Raw genomic sequence first — 18,134 nt, forward strand, 5'->3', positions numbered from 1 at the left:
GATCTTTTTATTCCTTTACTTCTTCCTTCTTATCTCCAGCGTGTTTAGCGTCATAGTCTTCTTTCTCTTTTCTTTGCCACTCATTCATTCTTAACCATGGCCTATCTTCTGGTTTATTCTTACTCTTCCATTCTTCATATGCAGCAGATTGTTTCATTAAACTATCAATAACACCTCCAACCATAGTTTTAGTTGCTTTATTAACGCACCATGCTGGAATCCATCCATTCCATGAATTCCATCCAAAGTAATAGAACATAGTTCCTTTTTCAGTAGTTTTCATATAATAGCCTGATTTATAAGACCAAGCTCTAACAAATCCTGATTTTTCTGGGACTAATGGGTGTTTATGAGAAAAATTGAAAATGATGAATTCTGTCATTTCTGGGTTATGCCACCAACTCCTTCTATTAACCCAATCTCTGTTGGAAATAATGAATGGCATAGCAACAGAATAATATCCAATATCATTACATTCATCAATTTGTTCAATTAAAAATCCTTCAATCATACGATCATCCCATGTTTTTCTATAATCTGGATCATGAATGCACTCATAAATAACTTGAGCAGGAATATCTTTCATAGCATCAGAAACTAATTTGACTTGAATCTCTGCTGTGTTTTCTGGATTTTTAAAATGAACCTGGGTGTGTTCATCTTTATATGATTCAATCCATCCTTCAGTTTGATCAAAGAATCCTTTGAATTCTTCAAAGTCTGCTTTTGTAGAAATTGGTAAATCTGGGTTATGAGTTAATACATTAAGGTCCCCTGGTAATGACATAAAGATTTATATCAAATTGAGTTCCAAGATTGTTTATCTTTTCACTTCACCAAAATTCCTTTATTTTATAGACTTTCTCCCTTCATAATTAATCAATCTTTTTTAATTAATATAAAAAAATTCAAAGTTTGTTTCTTTTTTAAATTCTTCACCTGCGAAGCATAACAAAAAGCTATTCTGTTCTTTCTGATTTTTAGGACTTTCATTTTTGTTTTATAGTTCTGAAATGGGCAAGTATTATAATATCGCTAACAACAGAAGACAGTCCCACTTTTAATTTGTTTTTAGGTAATAAAAAATTAACTTTTTTAAAAATATTTAAATAAGAATTCCTGTGTTTAAACAAAAGAGGTGTGAGGTTTCTGGTTATAAAGAAAGACTTAGAGAAGTATTTAATAATATATTTTTGAAAAGAATCAATATTATTAAAGAACCAAATACTCCAATTCTAAAAATTATTAATAATTAACTTTTCTTTTTTTTTAGATATTTTTATACGATGAGTCTTAAAAAAATTAAATAGTATTTGTCTATTTACATAAAAAAGATTTACTTATTTATTTTTCTTATAAATGATAAGTTATATCAATTTCTTCATAAATAAAAAATATACTTCTATTAATTTAGTCTCTTTTTTGTCAATAAGAAGAAAGATTGATATAACATGAGTGTTATATATCACAGATATTGATATAATTTATTTTTTAGGCTTATCAATTTTTTTCTATTTTTAAGAAAATATTAAATCAGATTTAAAGGATTAGTAGCAATTCTTTAAAAATAATACTCTGAATATATATTGTATAATAAAATAACTGAGTAAGTATAATATAAACTTTAAATTTGATGTTATATTTAACTCACTTTCTGATGGTGGTTATGTTTAGATAACTTTTTCCCTTTTTTTTCATTACTCACACTCCAGTTCAATGATTATTAAACATTTTTAAATAGTGTTAAGCAACAAATTCTATTAAATTGTATTTCGAAAGAAATCACTTTTTGTTTAATATTTCATATAAAAAATATTAAAATAAAAAGTAGATAATTAAGTATTAATAGAAATATTTTCTATTGTTCCTTGCTTAGGTGAGCCTAATCCCGTTCCTTCGCTTTAAATGTATTTGTTCATCAACTATTGCCTTATTCTTTGATTTTAGTTGTTGAATTATGATAATTTCATTTTCTCGTTTTTGATGTGGAATAGAGTATTTAAACATCCCTTATTTAAATATTCATTATTTAATTTCTTTTTGATTTTGATGAATATTAAATTTCTTCTTTATTTTATTATTTTAAGGAGAATATATAATTACTACTGTATTGCTATGGGCTAATATTCTTTTTAGCCTCAACCACTTGACCCTTTTTCTTTGATAATCATATATTATCAATTATACCTGTATTATATTAAGTAATAATATCATCTTTATAAATACCCATTCTTATATTATCAATAATATTCTGTCATTGTACATAATAAACACTGCTATTCTTGCAGTGCTGGGTAAGATGTTTTTCTAACCAAACGGTACGTCATAACCAGTCCATAACTGGGGGAATCGAAGGATGGAAATATTTTAGGGATCTGTGTGGTGTCTCTGACGTGCTACCTTCAAATCCCTTTCATATAAAAAATATTAAATAATACCTTTTAAAGTTATAAGTTAAAATATAACTTAAATACTTTTAATAATGGAACTAATACTTATACAATCATATATTATTATCAATGAGACACTATTCATTTAAATAGTATTCTGATAAAGAGATTTTTATATCACTTAGATAAATGTTGATTGTTTTTTATGAAGAATATATTTTTATTTTAAAAAAGGTTCTAATTGAAAAATAGAACGAAAATAATATTAAACAGTAACTCTTAATCTAGAGTTTGGTTTAGTTATAGAAAGAAAGTTAAATGTTTATTTTTATGATTAATGAAAAGAAGAATCCTAATTCATGAAACAAGAAATTTAAGATATAATTCTTTATAAAATTTGTTGATATTATGTAATAATATTTTTTAGAATAAAAAAAGATAATAACATACAAATTAAGATAAAAAACAATCTTTTATTGATCAGGGAGGATATAATTAAGAATAAAAAGACCAGTTGCTCCAAGAGCCAGACCCAAATCAAGGCCAAGATTACAGAAATTAGCTGTCATTTTCATATCCTTTAACTGTGAATGAGTGAAAGCTAATTGAATGGCATGAGAGGCAAAATACCCATGAGTAGTTGAAAAGATTAGCATAATAAAGAACATTAAAAACGGATTTGTATACACATCATAATAATAAATAAATAATGGAACATAAAATACACAACGTGCAATAGAAAAAGCTAATATAACCCATCTATTCCAAGGAATTGGGATCATATACAAAACACGTGCTACAGCATCACCAATCATAAACATAAATGTATTAATTTGTAATGAAGTACTTAACTCAAGTTTTGATTCATCATAAGGAATACCTAAAAATATACCTGCAAAAACACAGAATGTCCAGAAATAATCTATTGTTACTGAAAGTAATTCTACCCAAATAGTTTTGAGAACTCTAACAAGTTGTTTTCCTATTGTATCATGTTCTTCTTCAGTAGAAGGTTCTGAACTAACTTCTTTAGTAATACTCTCTTTAGCTGTATTGTTTATTTCTTGTTCTTCTTCTGAAATACCACTTCTGGAGTGAGGTGAATTATTAGCATTTTCTGGAGTTTTACGGTCTTGAAGTTCATTTTTGTCATTTTCACCAGAAACAGAGTTAGCGTCGTTTTTGTCTGCAATATTACTTGATATAGGTCCACTATTGCTTTCTTGCATTTCAATTTCTTGTTGTTCAGTTGTATTAGACTTAGCATAACTTTGACGAATAACACGTTTAGTATGAGGGATACAACAATACATAATGTTATAAAGAGGATAGGTAATAACAACTGGAATAACATTTAAATAAAACGACAAGAAATAATCATTCTTACGATCATTTTTATAAATAGCACCTGATGCAAGACGTAAACATGAAGAAATAATTCCTCCTGCAGATGAACCAATCAAAAAAATTGCATTGTGTGTTGGTGAAAATAGTCCTGCTAATGACATAAATACACTACTATTAACTTGACATGGAGTACCACCAATAATTACAATTACAATCATCACCCAAAAACGAGCTACATCACTCTTAATATAATTTAATACAATTGGTGATAAAACAAATAGAATCAAATAAAGAATAAAAGAAAAATGGGCCAAAAAATTAAAAGGGAAACGTTTTATAAAAGTAGCCATAAGAACTAATCCAAATGCAATAAAGAAATTATACCAATTCAAAAAAATTGGATATGTAGACATAAAATCTAATGAATAATCAAATTCGTCACTAAGTAAATCACCCATATTTACTACAGCATTATAATAAATAAGGAAATTTAGACCAAAACAAAAGAAACAAATCATAGTAAAAATATTTTGCCATAATGGGATATCAGGATTCCCAATTTTTAAATCTTTAAGTTTCTTAAGACATCCCATAACCTGATTTCCAAACAGAAGTTTTAAGTTTTATATACCCTATTTGAATTTATTTCTTTGCTTCTTAAATTTCTTTCTTAAATACCCTTTCCTCTCGAATTCTTCTGTCTTCTTCCACTCTAAATTAGATTTAGATTTGGAATATCGTAGAAATCGAAAGAACTCATCTCATATATTATATTTTCAAATCCATAATAATTCATACTGAATTAATTCTTAGGTATTTTTATTTTCTTATGACACTAAATTTATCTAATTTTATTTAAATAAGCCCTTTTTTTATCTCATTGAAAAACAAAAAATTTCTTTATTATTTTAATAAAAAAGTTATTGAGAAGTGGTTGAAATATAACCAAGAAATAATTAACCAAAATGAATTAAAAGTTAATATTTTTCTATCAATTAATCACACAGGAAAAGTATATAAACAAATAGCTTTTTAATTTATGATTTGTATCGAATGATTTAATTGAAAATTATTTATAAAATAGTTATATTAAGTAAGAATGTTAGTTGAAATAGAAAGGGTATTTCTAAAATATTAAGATTTAAACCATCAACCAACTGTCTCTTAGACTTATAAGTGTTACTGTGTTAATAAAAAATCTTTATTATAAAATAGAAATTAAACATAATATTGTAATAGTTAACTCAAACTTAATTGTTTCAATGACAATTAATTAGTTATTTTCTGAGAGTGTCAAAAAATTAATTTAATAATTAGAGTTGTTGAAAAACAATGACATTTTGATAACTGATTTTATTCGTTTTTAATTAACTGACCCTATCATAGTATTGGTGTATAATTTTAATAACAAATAATAAATATTTCATGTTATATTGTTATTTAACGATCAAATAGAAAAATGGTTGATAATTTTTTAATGAAATACTTCTATTAAAATCAATTAAATATAAAATAAAGTGTCATTATAAAATAATGACGAATATATATTACATATTAATTCTTTTTTTGATAAATAATATGATGATTATAATTTTATATTTGATTTAATTTTTTATAAAAATATAAAAATATTTGATTAAATGTCATTTAACTCTGCTTTTGTAATTTTTTTTGATAATACTATTTGTAAATACCTTTGCTCTTTTCTTCTATAATAATATTTTCTTGATTGACACTTAAACTTCTATTATAATACATGTTATCATTGTAAATACTTTTCTTAACTATTAGTAATTCTCATTTTTTTTTAAATACATTTTATTTGTTTCTTTTCAATGTTTTTTATTTGTTATGTTAATTATGTTTAGTACATTCTTAATATTATTTCACTGCTCTTTATTTTGTTCTAATAGACTTTTTTTTAAACACTCTCATTTTTACATTGTCAGTAGAGTAGATTCTTTGGTTCGTATATTTCTTGACAATTTATAATTTTTTGTTTATTTTAGAGTAATGTTTTTCCTTTTTGTTTTCTTTATGTGATAACAAGTTATGAATAATTGATAATATTGTAATAAGTTCTGTTAAAAAGTATAACACAACCACTTACTGATTTAACACTATCAATTTAACCTTCGAGTCTTATCTCTCGTTTACAACTTTTGTATTATTGAGAATGAAATAATCTTAATAATATTTAATACATTTTATTCAAAAAATAAGTAAAATTTAATATAAAGTGAAAATTGAACTCAAGCATTAGTCAGTTCTGAGAAGTTCTGCCCATGTTATCCCTTCAAAAAAAAAAAAGAGAAAAAAAGACCTCATATAAAACTATTTTGAATAACATTACAAAAAAAAAAAAAATTTGGAGAAAAAGTTAAAAAAAAAATATAAAAAAAGAAAAAATATAGGTAAAAAGAAAGGAAAAAAAAGGGAATTAGGGGAAAAAGAAATTATGAGATCAAAGTCAACAAGAAATTCTTTGGGTAGATAAAGGACAAAAAAGAACTAAAAATTATATTATTTGAATGCAAGTATTGTTAGTGTTACTCGCAATCACATGTGCTTTTGCTGATCAAAGTGCCTATTATGTAAAGAATTACTATGAGGTCCAAGAAAAAATTTCAAGGTTAGAGGTAGAATTAAGAAGAATTGAAGATATCGAAAGACATATTCATGATAAAATTGACCACGCTATTCTTGATTTAGATGCTGCTGCTCCAGCTGATAAACCACAAATTAGTCAATACATTGAAAGTCTTAAATCTGAATTAAGTGGACCACTCAATAGAAAGAACGAATTAATAGCTGGTATCAACGCCTTGTTAAATACTGTTCCAGCTGAGGTCAAAGAAAATATCATCAGTGTTCTTCACTTAGAAAGAAGGGTTAATATTATTGGTGATATCCTTGGTGATGCTAAAACAGCACCAAAAGTTGTTGTTCCACAAGTTGCTAAATCATCAACACAAGCACCACAAGTAATTACGAAATCAACTTCTAAAGCTGCTTCTCCAGTAAAAAAAGAAACTGTAAAGACTGAAGAAAAGAAAACTGAGGTAAAAGCTGCTGTTAAAAAAGCAGAAAAGAAGGCCGAGAAAAAGGTAATGAAGGTTGAAAAGAAAGCAGAAAAGACTGTCAAAAAGGCAGAGAAAGAAGCTAAAAAAGTAGCTGAGTCTGTTAAGAAAGAAGCTAAAAAGTTATTAAAGAAGGCTAAAGAAGAAGCTAAGAAAATGACTGCTAAAGCTAAAAAAGCAGCTGAAGAAACCAAGAAAGCTGCCAAAGCTGATACTAAGAAGAACGAAAAGAAAGTAAAAGAAATTAAGAAAGCAATGAAAAATTTGAAGAAAGAAGTTAAACAAGAAACTAAAGAAGTCACTAAGAAAGCTGCTAAAGACGCTAAAGCTAAAGCCAAGGAAGTATCTAAGAAGATTTCTAAACAATCAAAGGCAACAGTTGAAAAGAAAGTTTCTGATGCTAAGAAACAATTAAAGAAGAGTGAAAAACAAACTAAGAAAGAATTAAAGGCTAAAGTTGCTGTTGCTCAAAAGAAGGCAGAAAAAGCTAAGAAAGAAGCTAAGAAGAGTGGAAAGAAGGCAGAGAAGAAAGCTGCTAAAGTAGCTAAGAAAGCAGAAAAGAAGGCAGCTGAAGCTAAGAAGGTTGCCACTAAATCAGCAACTAAGGCTACTGAAAAGGCTAAGAAATCTATTGAAAAAGCTAAATCTGAATCAAAGAAGGCTGCTAAGAAGGTAGAAAAGAAATTAAGTGAATCAAAGAAGTCTTTGAAGAGTAAGATTAAAGTTGCATCTAAGACTGCTAAGAAAGCCGCTAAAGCAGAAAAGAAGGCTGAAAGCAAATTAAGTAAGATTAAGAAGGACGTTAAGAAAGGAACAAAGACTGCTGCTCAACTTAAGAAGGTACAATCTCAAGTTAAGAAAGCCAAGAAGAATGCAAAGAAAGCTCTTTCTAAAGAATCAAAATTAAAGAAATCATTAGCTAAAAAGATTACTAAGAGTTCCAAGAACGCTAAAGCTATTGCCAAGAAATCTGCTAAGAAAGCTGCTAAAAAGGCTGAAAAGAAAGCAGAGAAGAAAGCTATTAGTAAAGCAAAGGCTTATACTAAGAAGAATACCAAGAAAATTGCTAAAGAAGATAAGAAGAAACTTAAGAAAGTTCAATCTAAATTAGAAAAGAAAGTTAAGAAAGTAGAAAAGAATGATAAGAAGGCTCTTGCTAAAGTAACTAAGAAAGACAAGAAAGCTCTTGCTAAGATCACAAAGAAAGTTAAGAAGGTTCAAAAGAATGATAAGAAGGCTATTGCTAAATTAGCTAAAAAAGATAAAAAAGCTATTGCCAAATTAGCTAAAAAAGACAAGAAGGCTCTTGCTAAAATTGCCAAGAAGGATAAAAAAGCTATTAGTAAATTAGCTAAAAAGGCTAAAGATGCAAAGAAAGTTGCTAAGACTGCTGCTAAAAAAGCTCAAAAGAAAGCAACCAAAGCCGCTAAGAAAGAGGCTTTAAAGGCTAAATTATCTGCCAAAAAGGCTGAAAAGAAACTTGCTAAAAAAGTTAAAGCAGTTAAGAAGAGTGAAGCTAAATTAATCAAAAAGAATAATAAAAAACTTGCTAAGAAGGCTGCTAAAGCCGCTAAGAAAGAGGCTTTAAAGGCTAAATTATCTGCTAAAAAGGCTGAAAAGAAACTCGCTAAAAAAATTAAGTTAGTTAAAAAGAACGATGCTAAATTAATTAAGAAGAGCAATAAGAAACTTACCAAACTTTCTAAGAAGGCTACAAGTAAGGTAACCAAGAAGAGTACTAAAAATACTAAATTTGGAAAGAAAGCTGCAAATAAAATTAATAAGAAAGCTAAACTTCAAAAGAAAAAAGTAAATTCATTACTCAAAAAAGCTTCAAAGAAAGCATCACCAAAGAAGATTAAAAATTTGAAAAAAGCTGAAAAGAAGTTTATTAAGAAAGAAAAGAAATTAGTCAAATTACAAAAACGATTTGCTAAAGCTTCAAAATCAGAAAGAAAATCTCTTAAAGCTAAGATTGTTCAAGTCAAAAAGTCTGCTAAAGCTGCTAAAAAATCTGTTAGAAAAGCCACTAAGAGTGTCAAGAAGTCAATGAATCAAAATAGAAGAAGAAAATAAATTAATTTCATTTGATACTTTTTATATTTTGTTTATTAATATTTTATTTGATATTTATATTTTTTTATAATATTAAAGAGAGAATAATTAATTATTAACTCCAAAATTCTTTATGATTACTGAAAATAAAAAATATAAAAGTTTTACTGTTAGTTCAATTAAAATGAATAACGGTCTAAGAATGATTGAATCATTCCTTCAACACTTGGTTCATAGGTAATTAATTTAACTTTACCATCAACCATTTTAGTGTTGCATTGGATAAAACCAGAACGAGGAATCTTCTTATTAATGACAATTTCTCTAAACTTTAATTCATCTTCGTTTGGAGTAGATAATGGAATGAAAAATGATTGTGCATATTCTATATCAGCTGTTGCTCTACATATTTGAATTTTTAATAATAATTCCTTCAATGCTTCAATACCTTTTGGAATTAATTCTCTGTGTAACACAATATTCTCTCCAATAATTTCAACCGCACCACTCTTTTCAACTGTTTTAAATAACGCAAATCGGGCTTGGCAATGTGCTTGTCCCCAACTTTTAGTTTCTGGATTATAGAATTTTAGTCCAGTTAATCCACTTCTCATTTCAGATAACCAGTTAATGTATTGAACATCTTCAGACAATTTTAATATCTCTTTAACAATTGGATTATATGTCAAGAATAATCCAACGGTTTCAGCCCTACACTCTTCCATTGCACTTCCAAGTGATTTAAATACTGTGTCATAGGTCATTTTATCTTGATAGTATTTAACTTTTTTCCCATTCAAAGGATTAATAAGGTCTTCAGGGAAATTCTTCTTTCCATTGTCACATCGAAGATATTTTCCACTTCCATGACCAAGAAGTTCATGCAAAGCAACTTGAGTTTCTAAGGCACGAGGAGAACATGTTTTGTATAATGTTTGTTGTTCAAGACTTATGAAAGGAATATTATCTTGGCTAGAACCACATGCCATAACATTAGACAATGATACATTCTTAAATTGTTCCATTCTAACGTCATCATAATTAGGTAAATTAATTCCAATTGGAAGTCCTGAAGTTCCAAATCCAACAATATCAATTGATGTAAAATCAGGTGATTCAAATACATCTTTCTCAAATACTTTGCCCCAAGGAAGTGATGGTAATATTTCATTTGCTCTTTGCACCAATTCAGTTAATTCTTTTGTTTTCTCTTTATCTACTACTGCAACAAACATCTCCCATTCACCACGAACTCCAATAGGATCTTCATAAGTTTCAATAAATCCAACATTAAATTCAACAGATGGTTTTTGATCCCTTACCCACCATCTCTGTGCTTCTTTATGAAGGTTATAGTTACTAGTAAATGTTTGGATATAATTCTTAAACATTTCCTTTTTGTTTTTATCTCTTTGAACTAACTCTAATTTTTCACATTCTTTTAGTTCATTTACTAACATTTCTAACTCAGAATGACACCATCCATATTTTAATATTACATCTTCATATTCTTCTTCCCTTTCTTCTATAGAAGCAATTCCAATTATTAATTTATTATTAATTTTATCAATTCTTGTATTTTCTAATAACATTCCTTTCTTTTGTAATAATGCATTACAATGCTCAATATCTTCTTTAGTAATATTAGAAGAGTAATAAGCAGTGCATCCTTCAGGTGGAATACCAAAATGAATAAGACTTGGAGTTACGTCATACATAATGTCAATTAAAGATTCAAAATAATTATGTCCAGATGCTTTAATTATAGTAGTAAATTCTTCTTTGCTACATTCAGGAATAAACTTTTTATCTCCAAAAGATAAGTAATTTCCTCCATTAGCAAAGAAAGTTGAAACATAATCTTCATATTGTTCTTTTGTATTGTCTGATACTTCTGCTTTTTTTAATAGTTCTGTATGTGAGATAGTTTTGTACATCTTCAAAAATGCAACAAAAATGTCATACGCTTCTACTGAACACTGTTTAACAGAAATAGGGAATGATGCCCAATTAGCCTTATTCAAGTAATGTATATAAATTTGTTCTTCAGGTGTAAGTTGTTCCCAAGCATGAGTACAATCTAAAAATTTAAGAGGAGTTTTAACTGATAATGACATGAAATAACTTTTAAGATCTTGTTGAAGTTTTTTCTTCTTTTAATAATTTTTTAAGATACAAGAAAACATTTTGAATAACTTTTTTCAAAAAATTCTTCAATTAATCAAAAAAATATTAGCAAATTCACAAGTTGATGGATCAAATTCAGATAAATTTTCTTTTAAATGAAATGGAATTTTAAGATCTAGTAATGGTGTTTTTACAAATGCATAAGTCTCTATTAAAGTTACAGATGTTGGAATTGATATTGAGGTTAATTTTGAACAATTATAAAAAGCAAATTGTTTAATTTCTTTTAATGAAGAAGGTAAATTGATTGAGTTAATATCAGAATTTATAAAAGATTGTTCTTCAATGATTGAAACTTTATTAAACAAATCACTTTCTATGAAGTTACCATCTTGTTTTGTGTAATGAATGTCATTGCATTGTGTTGATGAATTATCGAATAAAATCGCTTCAAATAGACTTACTGGGTATTGTATTATATTCTTATTTCTTTGTACTAACTTGGTAGTGGAAGAAGAGTCAAAAGCGTCAAGAGCAATTGAAGTTATTGAAAAAGGAAGTATCAATGATTTTAATCCACAATGAAAGAATGCTTTATTTTCTATTGAAGCAATACCCTCTGGTATAACAATGTTTTGTAATGAAATACATTCAAGAAAACATTTCGGTGGGATTGAACGAATATAAGGAGAAAGAATGACTTTAGTTAATCTTGTGTTGTATTCAAAACAACCTCTTCCAAGTTCGTAAACACTTATTGGTAATTCAAAACTCTCTAACAAACATCCTTCAAAACATCTGGCCCCAATCCGTTTAACTTTATTTGGAATAGTTATTTTTTGAATACTTTTACTAAATGCTTCATTTCCAATTACTAACAAATTCTCTGGTAAATCAACAGCAGTTAATTGTGGACATTTTTTGAATGCATAATTCCCTATAGAAGTTAGAGATGATGGAAAGATTACTTTTCTTAATAACTCACTTGAATTAAATGTATTCATTTCTATTGAATTAACTTTATCAGGAATAATATAAGTTTTCATTGAAAGAGGTGTGATTTGTTCATGAATAGTTTTTAGTTGTGTTCCCAAAGTTCCTATATGATTAATTAATGTTGAGTATTCCAATATATTCATTTCAGTTAGTTTTAAATTACGAAATTCCATTTTATTTCTAATGAACTCAGGAAATTCAAGATATTGTTTATAGTCAATATCATACACAACAATATACTTATACATCCCTTCTTTTATTTTATCTACTTTACTATACAAAACTTGGGTTTCAATATTATGAAATAACTTTAAATCTCTATGAGGATTATATCTATATTTATCTAATAAATCACGAAATTTAGAATTGACACGTATAATTCTTCTATAATCATCACTTGTCATGAGATATTTGCCAACAATCATCATAGAGTATGAATCAATCTTACTCATTTATTCTTTTATTTTGTTTTTTAAGTTTTAGATTTAAAAAAAAAAAGAATTTGTGTTAAATGATATTTTAAAAAATAATCTTCAATTGTTAATTGTATTCACTCTATAATTACTTTTAATGTTAGTTTATTGTTTGGTCCATATAATGATTGAAACGTTTTTTTATTATCTAATTCTTTTTTACAACAAATCATTTTCGTATATGTACATGGTGTTGTTAATTGATTAATAAATGCCTCTGGTTGTTTATTCATTACAATTTCATACATCCTTTTTAAGTCAGCAATTTCTACGTCTAATGAAGGGATATCAAGAAACTCATTGTGAATAGTTTTTATAGCTTCACTAACAACCCTTTCTTTTATTTCAGTAAGATGAGGTGGAATTAATGGATCAATATCTATTTCTTGGCACTTTTTGATTGCCATGATTTTAGGAAGGGTTGTGTTAATTAAATTTATGATTTCTCCGACGGTTTCTTCATTACTAAATTCCATTGAGAATTGATATAATTCATTTACAATTTTTAACAGAACCATTTCTATTTTTATAGTTCTTTGTTTTTCTTTTCAATTTATGAAAAAATTTCTATACTTTTTCCAAAAAAATATTCAAAGGATAAATTAAATATTTAGAAATAATTAAAATAGACAAATGATTAAAGAAAATGAATAAGGTTACAAGTGTTTAAAAGGTATTGAAATAAAGTCAAGAGTTATAAATTAGGTGAATATATAATATCTATAAGTGTTTTATATATGACTATACAAAAAGTTAAGAAATAACAAGAGAAAATACATTAAATAATAGTTATAAATTAGTGATATTCATAAATAAATAAAGATTCTGTTAATAAGAAATAATAAGAATAAATTATAAAATACTATATGATTATAAATTTTTAATCGTTCTATAATAATAAAAAATTTTATATATACAAAAATATGATGATATTTTATATTCATTTTGACTGTATAACATACAAAAAAATAATAAGAATAAACATTTGGTTTGTTGGTTTAACTGAAAAAAAATTTTCATAATGACTAGCCACACATTTGATCTAGTGAATTAAAAAAAAATCTATGATAAAAAAACAATAGATTGAGAATTTTATTTGCTTCAAAGACTATGAAAACTCAATCTATTATATTTTGAGTTATATCAATTATTTAATAAATATATTTATATTAAATTTAGAATTAAAAACAATTTAAAAAATCAAAAGAAAAACAAATATCAAAAAAGTACAGGGTTTTTAAAACATTATGTTAACTTAGATACTATATAATGTTGTAAGAAATAGTAAAAAAAATAATAAATGATTGTAAAAAATTAAAAAGTTAATTTGCGTCATACCCTTTTTTTTGAGATTCAGGTTGAAGTAAAAATGCAGGAATTTAAAGGATAATGGAAATAATGATAAGAAAAAAGAAATAAAAAAGGGAAAGAACTTAAAAATTAATATCGATGGATATAAACCAAGCACTTCAACTTATCACAAAAAAAATCACATCACACGAAATTTTAATGAAGGAAGTTATAATGGAACTAACACATACAACAACACAATTAGATGCAGTCAATTATCTTGCAAGGCCAATGGTTCGTGAGCCAGTCAAAAAGATATTAATGGAACAATTTAATCTTAATGAAGAAATCGTCACCCAATATTCAACACAATTCAAACAAATTATTCCCGAACAAGCAATTAATTTCGAAGACGTTGCACAATTTGAGTCATATATAATTGTTATGATAAATAATAAAAACGATAGATACTTAGAGAAACTCGTTGAGTTAGTAGACTTGTCATCCTTTAGATATACTGACGTGTTAAAGAAATATTGTTATGACAAAATATTAATGAAGCAAAATAAAGAGCTTAGTAATAAGAATGATAAGTTACTAGCTAAAATTGCTGTTTTCGAATCAATGTTAAAACAAGCTAATTCTGAAATTAAATCTCTTGAAACAGAAAACAACTCACTTAAATCTTCTATTCAAAATTTAGAAAATAAAGTCAGTGATTTATCAAGAACTTCTACTTCCGTAAAGAAAGTTAGCACAGAAGAGCCAAAAATAGGTTATAGTGGAAGTAAAACACCTCAAAGTACTGTTAATGGTTTGGATGTTTTTAGTGCATTTTTTAACAAACCTATACCACAAAAACTTTCTACCAAAAGTAGTAGTAGTTCTAGTGATGAAGAAACTGACCAAATGACTTATTCAGGAAGAGCTGTTTCTTTAGGACCTTCGTTTGGTAGTTTACCTATTGAAGATACAATAAAAATGAAAATTGATGATATTATAGAACTGGTTATGAATAATTTAGTTCAATTAGCTGGATGTAGTCAAGGTGCAATGGTTATGGCAGTTAAAAAAAGTAAGACATTAACTGATGTGTTTAACGCAACTAAAGGATGTCAAAAATTCATGATATTATATCAACTAAATAGTGGTGAATTATTTGGTACTTATCATTCAGTTCATCCAACTACTCTTGGTGTTGCAGTTCAAGATAAACATATGTTTGCTTTTACACTATCAAATCCATTCAATGTTCCAACACAAAAATATAATTGGTTAAGACCTCATGAAGATGCATTTAAAATAAGTGAAACGGAAGTATTCATTGGAGGATTAGGTGTATTTACTGATAAGCGAAATGGTTATATTTATGATGAAAATGACCCAGTTGATTTGTATTATTCAGATATGCCAATTCAGGGAAGAAAAATATTTTCTACTCGTTTGGCTCCAAAGAAATTTACTTGGAAAGAAATGGTTGTTGTAAAATTAGTATAAAATTTAACAATTATGCTGCTATGATTGTGATGTTTAATTACCAATTTTTTGTAAGGATTTCTTTCCAAATCTTTATTTCTCTATTAAGTGTGGTACTGTTTTATTCTTCTGTTTTATTCTTTTTAAAAAAGATAAGATTTTAATAATAGATTTATTTTTTTCCACTAAGGTTTAAATCTTTTATACTGTTGTATTGATTATATATTTCTTTTTTTTTTTCATAAATAATATTATTCATAATTTTAAAATTTAATTAAGTCAATAATAATTCTCAACAAATATATAATATATTTTTATACAATTAAAAAAGTATTATGAAATATTTAATATACTTTCATTTTATAAATGCTTCTAATTATATTTCTATTAAATTATGTTTAATTCTTAAAATGAAAGAAAAATTAATGATATTTAAAATAAAACAAATGAATAAATAAAAATGAAAAAAGGAAATACTTAAAATTAAATTAATTAAAATGATAAAGATAATAATGAAAATTATTTAGAATTCCATTGAATTCCAAAAACAGATTTCTTTTTATTCCCATAGACTTCTCCAGATACAGTGTTAATTAATACATAATTTAATTCTCCTTCATAACGATAAGAAGTAAAACAAAAAGGAATATAAATTCTTTGAACTTTTGAACGTTCTTGAATAATTTTAACATTACAAGAATAACTAAAATCATTCTGAGTACTTTTTAAAGCAGTTTGTTTATATTCCCTAGTTAAACTAGCAATTTGTCCTTGGACATAATTTTGATATATCCCAATAGGTTCTTTAGAATCTTCAAATAATCTTTTAGGAATATCTTTTGTAATAAATGAATCATTTCCTTTAAACCATCCTGATAATTTGTCTACTACTGATGGATTTTCTATTTGTTTGAGAGTTCTTGCATTAGGATTTTTTGGATCAAACTTATATATTCTTCCTGGTGGTATTATTACTTCATTCAATAACAATGATCTGTAAGGACTTGACGATTGCCATAAACATATTACATTACTTAATGGACGTTCATAATATCCAATACATCCATCACAACCAAATGTAAGTTGAATCCATAAAAATGGAATCATATGAATATCATCAAAAATAATTGGTTGACTTTCAACAACTTCTAATAATTTTTTTGATGAAAAAAGTCCAGAAGAAATCCATTTATTGAATATTTTATAAAGGTCCTCACTGTCTTGTTCTTGTCTCATAAAATGTAATGGCAAATTATCATTATTAAAATTCGCTGATGAACATACTACATTCCCTGAGGCAACGGCTTTTTCTTGATTATAGGTGTAATGACTTACAGAAGTAGATGGAACTTCATAAGTAACTGGAACATATTCAGACCTTCTTTTTATTGGAGTATTAAATGACTTAGGCTGAAATTCTGATGGGTTTTGAATGTTTGGAGAACTCTGTTTTGTTTGTACTTGAACTTTTTTTGTAGGTGTGTCAAAATGAGTTGCATTGAGTTTACTGGCTTTGTTTGGAAGTTGTGGTTTTTGTTTTATTGGTGCTCCATAAGCTGCAGTAAATTGTGGTGGAATTTCATCTTCTGAAAAATAATAAGTGTTAGAAGAAGTTATAGAACTACTATTTGATGATACCTCATCAAATGGATTTGTTGAGTTAGTGTTTGGTTTTGGAGGAGGAAGAGGAGGTAATTTTTTTTGTGGTATTGGTTTAATTTCATACGTTGGAGTTGGTTGTACAACTTGAGAATTATCAAAAGTTGGATACACTGGTATCGTTGGTTGAGATACAATAAATGAAGGTTGTTGAGGAGTAGGAATATAAGGAGGTTGATAGATTGGAGGTGGAACTTCTTCTGAATAATCAATTGGTTGAACAGGTATTTGAACAGGAACTGGAATTAATGGCGGCTCATTCTCTGGAAGTATTGTTTCATGGGTAGGTGAATTCTGAATTTCGAGAATAGGAATACTTTGTTTTGACTCGGTATTTTGTTTTAATGGTTCAATAATTGGTGACACTTGTGGTAGTGTTTGTGTGTCATAACTTTGTTCTTGTTGTAGTTGTTTAATAACACTTGGTTGTTGGTTGTCTTGAGGAAGATCGTGTAATGTCAATGAAATTAAAGGAGGATTATCAGTAGTATTATCAATTACTTGTTTATCTGTCGTAAAAATGTCATTTGTGTTCTAAAAATGAGTTTTTTGGTTTGTAATAAAGGTCAGTTGTAACAATAAAAACAATGTCAAATAAAAAAGTCATTCAAAAGCAAATTAGAAACAAACATGTGTATTCATACATAATGGACATTCCATTTCACTCCCTCCAAGTAAAAGACTATCTACACAATCACTACAGATAATTTGGCCACACGGAAGTGTTATTGGATTGGTTAGAGGGGTTAAACACAATGGACAAGTCATCTAAAAAATATCTAAAAAAGATCTTTTAGAAAAAATAATAAAAATCTTTCAATTAATGATCCAACATAATTTTCCTTCTGAACAGACAATTGAATCTATTTCTTCATACCTCATTTCTCTTAATAAGACAATTAACTTACATTCAATAATATTAAATCATTATTTATCTCATACATTACATATCAATACTTCACCTCAAGCTATTAATTATCTTTCTCAACATCCTGATAATGATTTAATGCAATATTTACAATCTCTTTATTCTTTTTCTATTGAAGATTTTAATGCATTCACTTCTCATACAACTGAAATAGCTTCACAAGAAGATTCAACTAAAGAACAACTTATTCAAATGTCTCCTGAAGCTTTTGAAATTGCTGTTGATTGTTCAGTAGGACGTATTCCACCTTCACCATTATTACCGATTATTGCTAATTTAGCAGCACAAAAACAACTCAGTGATATAAAATACG

General features: G+C 26.9%; 9 protein-coding genes across 9 annotated transcripts in view, besides 27 other annotated features; 2 read left to right on the forward strand and 7 right to left on the reverse strand.

The window, feature by feature from the left end:
• Positions 1-7: 7 nt before the first annotated feature.
• EDI_340640 (phosphatidylcholine transfer protein, putative) lies at positions 8-787 on the reverse strand (the record flags this gene model as incomplete). Its single annotated transcript, XM_001738261.1, has 1 exon — positions 8-787. The coding sequence occupies one exon, from the start codon at positions 785-787 to the stop codon at positions 8-10; it is 780 nt and encodes a 259-aa protein (XP_001738313.1).
• A 98-nt stretch (positions 788-885) lies between these two features.
• Positions 886-909: a sequence feature (AT_rich).
• Positions 910-1,076: 167 nt separating this feature from the next.
• Positions 1,077-1,113: a sequence feature (AT_rich).
• Positions 1,114-1,236: 123 nt separating this feature from the next.
• Positions 1,237-1,284: a sequence feature (AT_rich).
• A 9-nt stretch (positions 1,285-1,293) lies between these two features.
• Positions 1,294-1,399: a sequence feature (AT_rich).
• A 393-nt stretch (positions 1,400-1,792) lies between these two features.
• Positions 1,793-1,820: a sequence feature (AT_rich).
• Positions 1,821-2,409: a repeat region.
• A 6-nt stretch (positions 2,410-2,415) lies between these two features.
• Positions 2,416-2,484: a sequence feature (AT_rich).
• Positions 2,485-2,601: 117 nt separating this feature from the next.
• Positions 2,602-2,623: a sequence feature (AT_rich).
• A 136-nt stretch (positions 2,624-2,759) lies between these two features.
• Positions 2,760-2,835: a sequence feature (AT_rich).
• Positions 2,836-2,863: 28 nt separating this feature from the next.
• EDI_340650 (equilibrative nucleoside transporter, putative) lies at positions 2,864-4,330 on the reverse strand (the record flags this gene model as incomplete). Its single annotated transcript, XM_001738262.1, has 1 exon — positions 2,864-4,330. One exon carries the CDS (start codon positions 4,328-4,330, stop codon positions 2,864-2,866), a length of 1,467 nt encoding a protein of 488 aa, XP_001738314.1.
• Positions 4,331-4,626: 296 nt separating this feature from the next.
• Positions 4,627-4,656: a sequence feature (AT_rich).
• Positions 4,657-4,793: 137 nt separating this feature from the next.
• Positions 4,794-4,830: a sequence feature (AT_rich).
• Positions 4,831-4,924: 94 nt separating this feature from the next.
• Positions 4,925-4,969: a sequence feature (AT_rich).
• A 63-nt stretch (positions 4,970-5,032) lies between these two features.
• Positions 5,033-5,053: a sequence feature (AT_rich).
• Positions 5,054-5,131: 78 nt separating this feature from the next.
• Positions 5,132-5,161: a sequence feature (AT_rich).
• A 42-nt stretch (positions 5,162-5,203) lies between these two features.
• Positions 5,204-5,379: a sequence feature (AT_rich).
• A 537-nt stretch (positions 5,380-5,916) lies between these two features.
• Positions 5,917-5,976: a sequence feature (AT_rich).
• A 114-nt stretch (positions 5,977-6,090) lies between these two features.
• Positions 6,091-6,172: a microsatellite.
• A 96-nt stretch (positions 6,173-6,268) lies between these two features.
• EDI_340670 (axoneme-associated protein mst101, putative) lies at positions 6,269-8,893 on the forward strand (the record flags this gene model as incomplete). The annotated part of the gene is made up of 1 exon (XM_001738263.1): positions 6,269-8,893. The coding sequence occupies one exon, from the start codon at positions 6,269-6,271 to the stop codon at positions 8,891-8,893; it is 2,625 nt and encodes an 874-aa protein (XP_001738315.1).
• Positions 8,887-8,970: a sequence feature (AT_rich).
• An 81-nt stretch (positions 8,971-9,051) lies between these two features.
• On the reverse strand, positions 9,052-10,989 carry EDI_340680 (dipeptidyl peptidase III, putative; the record flags this gene model as incomplete). The annotated part of the gene is made up of 1 exon (XM_001738264.1): positions 9,052-10,989. One exon carries the CDS (start codon positions 10,987-10,989, stop codon positions 9,052-9,054), a length of 1,938 nt encoding a protein of 645 aa, XP_001738316.1.
• Positions 10,414-10,439: a sequence feature (AT_rich).
• A 96-nt stretch (positions 10,990-11,085) lies between the features above and the next one.
• EDI_340690 (uncharacterized protein) lies at positions 11,086-12,447 on the reverse strand (the record flags this gene model as incomplete). Its single annotated transcript, XM_001738265.1, has 1 exon — positions 11,086-12,447. The coding sequence occupies one exon, from the start codon at positions 12,445-12,447 to the stop codon at positions 11,086-11,088; it is 1,362 nt and encodes a 453-aa protein (XP_001738317.1).
• Positions 12,446-12,526: a sequence feature (AT_rich).
• Positions 12,527-12,545: 19 nt separating this feature from the next.
• Positions 12,546-12,986, reverse strand: EDI_340700 (uncharacterized protein; the record flags this gene model as incomplete). The annotated part of the gene is made up of 1 exon (XM_001738266.1): positions 12,546-12,986. One exon carries the CDS (start codon positions 12,984-12,986, stop codon positions 12,546-12,548), a length of 441 nt encoding a protein of 146 aa, XP_001738318.1.
• Positions 12,987-13,065: 79 nt separating this feature from the next.
• Positions 13,066-13,096: a sequence feature (AT_rich).
• Positions 13,097-13,245: 149 nt separating this feature from the next.
• Positions 13,246-13,409: a sequence feature (AT_rich).
• Positions 13,410-13,613: 204 nt separating this feature from the next.
• Positions 13,614-13,669: a sequence feature (AT_rich).
• Positions 13,670-13,753: 84 nt separating this feature from the next.
• Positions 13,754-13,797: a sequence feature (AT_rich).
• Positions 13,798-13,917: 120 nt separating this feature from the next.
• EDI_340710 (uncharacterized protein) lies at positions 13,918-15,255 on the forward strand (the record flags this gene model as incomplete). The annotated part of the gene is made up of 1 exon (XM_001738267.1): positions 13,918-15,255. The coding sequence occupies one exon, from the start codon at positions 13,918-13,920 to the stop codon at positions 15,253-15,255; it is 1,338 nt and encodes a 445-aa protein (XP_001738319.1).
• A 111-nt stretch (positions 15,256-15,366) lies between these two features.
• Positions 15,367-15,416: a sequence feature (AT_rich).
• Positions 15,417-15,451: 35 nt separating this feature from the next.
• Positions 15,452-15,638: a sequence feature (AT_rich).
• A 3-nt stretch (positions 15,639-15,641) lies between these two features.
• Positions 15,642-15,754: a microsatellite.
• On the reverse strand, positions 15,754-17,661 carry EDI_340720 (uncharacterized protein; the record flags this gene model as incomplete). Its single annotated transcript, XM_001738268.1, has 2 exons — positions 15,754-17,427; positions 17,524-17,661. The coding sequence occupies 2 exons, from the start codon at positions 17,659-17,661 to the stop codon at positions 15,754-15,756; spliced, it is 1,812 nt and encodes a 603-aa protein (XP_001738320.1).
• A 436-nt stretch (positions 17,662-18,097) lies between these two features.
• EDI_340730 (uncharacterized protein) overlaps positions 18,098-18,134 on the reverse strand; it is a gene marked incomplete at both ends in the record, with an annotated part of 537 nt that continues 500 nt past the window's right edge. Inside the window, one exon of the mRNA XM_001733364.1 lies at positions 18,098-18,134. This exon is cut by the window's right edge and continues 500 nt beyond it. Coding sequence (XP_001733416.1) covers positions 18,098-18,134 — 37 coding nt within the window.

The sequence above is a fragment of the Entamoeba dispar genome, genomic scaffold, assembly GCF_000209125.1.
Source record: "Entamoeba dispar SAW760 scf_1105229461203 genomic scaffold, whole genome shotgun sequence".
Taxonomy (NCBI): domain Eukaryota; phylum Evosea; order Mastigamoebida; family Endamoebidae; genus Entamoeba; species Entamoeba dispar.